We start from the raw sequence: 5,964 nt of genomic DNA on the forward strand, positions 1-5,964 counted from the left end.
ATGATGATGATGATGATGATGATGATGATGATGATGATGATGATGATGATGATTTTTGTTTTTGTTTCCTTAATGGGCCTGGTGGACTCCGTGAAGAGATATTCGAGCGAAAGCGAGGCTCTTTTTCGTCTCCATTGTCATTATACTCACTGTCACCTTCACTCGTCCAAAAAAACTGATGATGATGATAATCTCTCCCGGACGCGGCGTTGGTCATAAAGGGCAGTGTGTGTGCTGATGAGAAATGCTGATAAACCTGCTCTTCTTACCATAGAATTTGTCCTTGGGGGCTTGTTACGAACGTTCATTTTTTGCGATTGAAAAAAGACCAGAGCAAGAAGAGTCAACACTCTTCTTCCTAACGGGTTGGAACGAACAAGTTTAAAGCAGCAACTGAAAATCAGTCAGTACAATTATATATAGATCAAAGGAAAGCTAAGGACGTGCCCAATCTTTTGACGTACGTATAAAGTCGTTCGTTACAGAATTTAGTTTATGAGATCTATGATTTTGAGGCAAATGTCATTGTTACGCCTCATCTCATGAAGAACCAATTAGACAAATCTAGCTTAGCTCATTTGTTCATTTATTCTGTGAAAACCCGAGTACTGGTCTTTGTATTGTGATGTTTATTATTTTTTTGGTAAAGGTTTTACGACGCTTGCAACTGCATAAGGTCATATGGGTGCAAAGGGGTGGATGTCAACAGAGAAGTGTTTACAAGGAATCGGGCTTACTCTGCTCACCTCTTTAGCTTCAACAGCACATCTGCTTCGACTATCAAGGCACCCCGTAAATAGCAGAGCACAAGAGTGTGACAAACGTATAAAAGAAGTAGAGGAAAAATGACGATAGTAAGGATTAGGAAAGAAAAAGCATCAGTTCCCTGATGCAGTTCAGGCACAGTTATGAGCATGACATTGTTGAATCAACCCATTTACAATTTTACTTTGCATAAGAATAAGTAAATGTCCCCCTTTGAGAATGGCCTAAAGACACTTCAGTGGCACCGCCCCCGGGGGGTGGGTGTATTGTGAAGGTCAGGATATTTGCTATTTCACTCAATAGACAAGACAAGAGTAAGCTTCCCACATGGGAAATATACTGTATTGAGTTCGCGAGGATGTGTACCTTTTTCACTTCTTAATCATTTAAGTTCTGTCTGTATAGGGGCGTAAAGCATTAAGTATCCTAATTTCCACCTCTCTTGAATAAGCAGGGACTTCATAGCTTTATTCGACCCGGGGGAACTCAACAACTAATATGACAAGAAATGGCCTTGTCTCATTTTTGCTGTTACAATGTTTGGATTTATGACTGTGTGCTCTGCTTGGTAGAATTTATAATTTACTTCAAGTGTAATCTATAAACACTTCTGTGTACTATTTAGTTAATGTCAGAAAGAGTTGATATATTTTCCTCTTTCCAAAAACCAAACCAAACCAAATCAAACTAAACCAAAACAGACAAAACAAAACAAAGCAAAAAAACCAAACAACAACCCACAAAACAATGCAAAGCAAAACAAAAAAAGGCAAAACAAAATGAAAACAAAACAAAGCTAAAATACCCACACATTCTGTAATTTCTTACCTTTCATCCAGGACAGTTTTACTACGTTTACATGCCGGCGCTCGAGACATTCCACGAAACTGAGGCCTTGCCAAAACGCAGCGCAGGTACGGTCAGTCCTCAGCTCAACTTCCAGGGCCCCACCTGTTTCCGGTTCTACTACTTCATATCTCGAGGTGCTGACGTGTCTTTGTCCGTGTCGATGCTGGGACCTCAGGACGCCAAGGAACAAGTGGTGTGGGGAAAACAAAACCAACTACAGGGAATCTGGAGCAAAGGGGAAGTAACTCTCGTATCCCCGAAGTCAAGTGTGGTGAGTCATCGCGGCAGCCAGGTTTTTTCTTATGTTTTTGGCCTCTTTTCAATAATATTTGGACAGTTTTAAAAGGTACCTTCTCTTTGTCGTTTCGTTTCATTTTCAAAAGATTGAGCTATAATTACAGAGGCTATACTTTAAGAGTAAAGACATTTTTCGAAAAAAGCACTTTCATGTTATTCGAATAAATAAAAAATACGACAAAGCATAATTAAATCAGAATGTAAAATCTTGTGTAATATTTTCGTTTTAAAGAGAGTTTATCTATCTATCTATCTATCTATCTATCTATCTATCTATCTATCTATCTATCTATCTTATCTTCAAGGTGTACATGGAAGTGGCAACAGTATCCGAAAAGACAGCAACGGTGGCCTTTGATGACCTAAACTTTGAAGACGGGGAATGTATTTACCCAGGTAAGTATTCTGTTGAAGTCGTCAGTGAGCTCATAGAGGCCTAACATTTCTGAGGCCGGTGTGTAGAAGATTGTGAGGTTGAAATGAGGGAGGAGAGGATGGGGGATGGGGTGGGGGGGTGTGTGCTTGGGTTAATGGAGAACAGAGGTACAGCGCACTTGAAGCAGGTGCGACCTTTAAAAATGATTACTCCAATCTCAGGCACAGGTATTCTGGCGAGGTCTATCCTTTAGGGCATAATGTCCAAAACAACTTTCAGCGAGTGATTAGAGGGTGTCACTGGTAAATTCTACTTTTTTCTCTCTCTCTCTCTCTCTCCAACTTTCAATTATTTCTTTCTGTACTGGCGAGCAAAAGAAAGTGGGCAGTTTTCAAATCCGTGAGGTGTGAGTAGTCTTGCGAATTTTGACTTGGGGATTGACATTCTGAGCTTGGGTCACTTTAGAAAGTCGGTCAGTACAACATTTGTATATTTTGTTGTTAGAAAAAGTGTTCACAACATGTGTGGCCAAAAACGTGTTTTCTCGTTTTTCCTTAAAATTTTACAATGCCTTTACTTTTATTCTTTTTGCGTTACACACTTAAACTTGTGTCAGCGAAAAGGCTGTCAAAAGTTTTGGGTTTATTCTTTCCTACAATCTTGTTTCATACGATGCATCGTCTCAGTGTTGTGCAATGTCATCAAACTCTGAGAGCTAATGTAACGGTTTATTCTGTCGCTAGAGCTTTCAATGTGAAGAGAGATACTATCCAAAAGCTAAGGATACGGTTCCAAGCAAGTGGTACAGTTAGTGACACCCCGAGGTCTGGTCGTTCTCGCGCTGCTACTGCTGTTGGAGACAATCGGATCGGAGTTACACACTAAAACTGACAGAATGGTCTGGGCATAAACCAATCAGCCGCTTCACCGTTCGTCGACGCTTAAAAGCCCACGGTATCGTAGCCCGAGACCAAGCTCGATGCACTCAACTTCTCCAATGGCACTGTCATGATATACTCAACTGGGTGCGTTTGCACCGGCGATGGCTAAACCGGCAGTGGAATAGAGTATTTTCTGACGAGTCCAGATTTCGTTTGGATCGCAACGATGGAAGGCAGAAAATCTACAGGATATGTCATGAACCTTATTTACCTCAGTGTGTCAGTGCTGTTGCTGATCAGCGTAGCATTGTGGTATGGGGCCATAACCAGTACTGATAAATCCGATCTGGTAATTATCGACGGTAATCTGACTGCCCAGAGATATATCAATGACGTCCTCCATCCACACCTTATGTCGTTTACCTGGCTCGCTTGAGGAACAATCTCGTGTTCCAGCAGAACAATGCACCTCTGGGACAAGATGGACAAAGAAATTCACGGCCTTCTGCCACCCCCAACGACAATCCCACAACTGTAAGAATCATTAATTGATGCTTGGAATACTATCCCCCAACAATGTATCTAACAAATTGTGCAGTCAAGGATGCAGAGACGCACTGCGGTCATCAATGCTGGTGGGAGTTACTCATTCTGGGATTTATGTCATTAGTTCCTAATAAAAGGTATGCTTTTTAATCTTTCCTTAGCTTTTTTTGGGGAAGGGCTTACGTAATGAGAGACCACCCCAACAAACACAATATAGAAGAGACCTAATGCTGACCCTGACCCAACCCCTAACCCTACCCCTACCCTTATCCCTACCCCTTTGGGTGGTCGCTCGTTACGGAACTCTTTCCCATCTTTCAAAATTCATTTACAAGAAGGCATTACTACGGTTAAAGAACGTAAATTAGGCAGAAAACCTACGGTGCCCACTTTCTTTTGCTCGTCAGTATATTTGTCTTACTTTTTCTTTGTACAAAATGGCGGTTATTGTATCAATGTTCTTTTACCCAGTCTCACAAACAGCTACCTGATTTCTTTTCTTGGAAAGGGGCCAAGCGTCACTTCGAAATGGCATGTTTTTGTTTTATATGATATAAATCTAGATCTAGATCTAGATCTAGATTTATATGATATAAATCTAGATCTAGATCTAGATCTAGATCTACATGTTTCTGACGTTCATCCATAAGGCTGAATGCATTTCAGTTTAGGGACATTTAGTCCCCTTCCAGCACATCTGGCTAAGAAGGGAAAAAAGATAGAAAAAAAATGCTTCACTCCTTTTTTCTTTTTTGTAATCTTCCGAGCGGTATATGGAGCTTGTTATCAAAATGTTAGCCCCCCCCCCCCCCCACTAAATATTTGTTTTATTGTATTTTTTTTTACTGTTTCCAGAATACACAGGTTTCGAACAAGGCTTGGACTTGTACCACAATGATCATTCAAATGACTTTGACTGGGTCGTCACAACGCCTTCTGATCCGGACTTTTCACGATTCTTACCAACTGTTGATCTCTCGTTACACACTGCAAAAGGTTGGTAAGAGGGAAATGCATAGAAGTATCAGTCACACTGACTGTTGTACAAGCAATTCTTTTTTAATACCAAGAAAATACATCGACAACAACAATAAGAGCAATAAAAACAGCAGCAGCAGCGACAACAACAACAACATATACTAGATCTAGTGTGTGTGTTTTTATGTGTGTTTGTGTGTGTGTGTGTGTGTGTGTGTGTGTGTGTGTGTGTGTGTGTGTGTGTTCAGAGAGAGAGATAAAGAAAGAGAGAGAGAAAGAGAGAAGAGAGACAGACAGAGACAGAGACAGAGACAAGAGAGACAGAGAAAAAGACAGGCAGATAGACAGACAGATAGAGTAACAAGCAAATAGACCCCTGAAGAAGGCAGTTGACAGTTGAAGGAAAAATACTTAATTAAGGGACAGGAGATCGCTCATCAATATCATGATTCCATCATTTCTCAAAAATATTTGAAACATTTAACATAGAAAAACAAAAACCCGAAAACAGGAACGGACAGAAATGGACCTATCCCTAGTCACCCCCCAATCCCTCCCCCAAGAAAAAAAAACAACAAACAAAAAATATCCACCCCCTAAATAAAAAACAACAACAACTAAAAACAAACAAACCAACCAACGAATCAAACAAACAAACAACCTTCACCCAAAACCAACCTCCACCACCTCCACCACCTCCACCCCCAAAACATACCCCTCCCTCTAAAAAAGAAAAACAACAACAACAAAGAAAAGACAAAAACCAAAAATAAAACCAAAACCCCCAAAAACAACAGCAAAGCTAATGTAATATATTAAGTTAATGTAACTCCTTATTCCCGTTAGGTCACTTGGCTGTGGCGGTCTTGCCGTCCGGACAAAGCGACGGACTAAAGGCGGAGTTGTGGAGTCCGATCTTCCCTGCCAGGAGAGATGGTTGCGTGTCCTTCAACTTCTTTTTCACCGGCCTTGACCCTGGCACTCTGGACGTCGCTCTCGTGTCTTTCCTGGAAGACAAGCGTTTCGCAGTCTGGAGTTACAGTCCCAGAGGAAGGGGATCAAACTCTGGCTCTGCAGGCAAGGGCAGCGTTCCAGTTTCATACAGTGATAACTTCTACGTGAGTTTCAATATTATGTGATGTTAATGTTCCCTCTATAAACTATAATTGAAAAACAATTTTTATAATTTTTCAGTTCTTCTCCTTCTCCTTCTCCTCCTTCTCCTCCTTCTCCTTCTCCTCCTCCTCCTCCTCCTCCTCCTCCTCCTCCTCC

The 5,964-nt window shown here is 41.1% G+C and overlaps 2 protein-coding genes across 2 annotated transcripts in view; both read left to right on the top strand.

Moving 5' to 3' along the window:
- The window catches only part of LOC118477330 (MAM and LDL-receptor class A domain-containing protein 1-like), a gene marked incomplete in the record, with an annotated part of 11,408 nt that extends 9,418 nt beyond the window's left edge, over positions 1-1,990 (top strand). The window contains 1 exon segment of the mRNA XM_035968532.1: positions 1,605-1,990. Coding sequence (XP_035824425.1) covers positions 1,605-1,957 — 353 coding nt within the window.
- A 2,544-nt stretch (positions 1,991-4,534) lies between these two features.
- Positions 4,535-5,964, top strand: part of LOC101859467 (MAM and LDL-receptor class A domain-containing protein 1) — a gene marked incomplete in the record, with an annotated part of 10,104 nt that continues 8,674 nt past the window's right edge. Inside the window, 2 exon segments of the mRNA XM_005093614.3 lie at positions 4,535-4,710; positions 5,539-5,810.

Source organism: Aplysia californica, unplaced genomic scaffold (assembly GCF_000002075.1).
Source record: "Aplysia californica isolate F4 #8 unplaced genomic scaffold, AplCal3.0 scaffold00066, whole genome shotgun sequence".
Classification (NCBI taxonomy): domain Eukaryota; kingdom Metazoa; phylum Mollusca; class Gastropoda; order Aplysiida; family Aplysiidae; genus Aplysia; species Aplysia californica.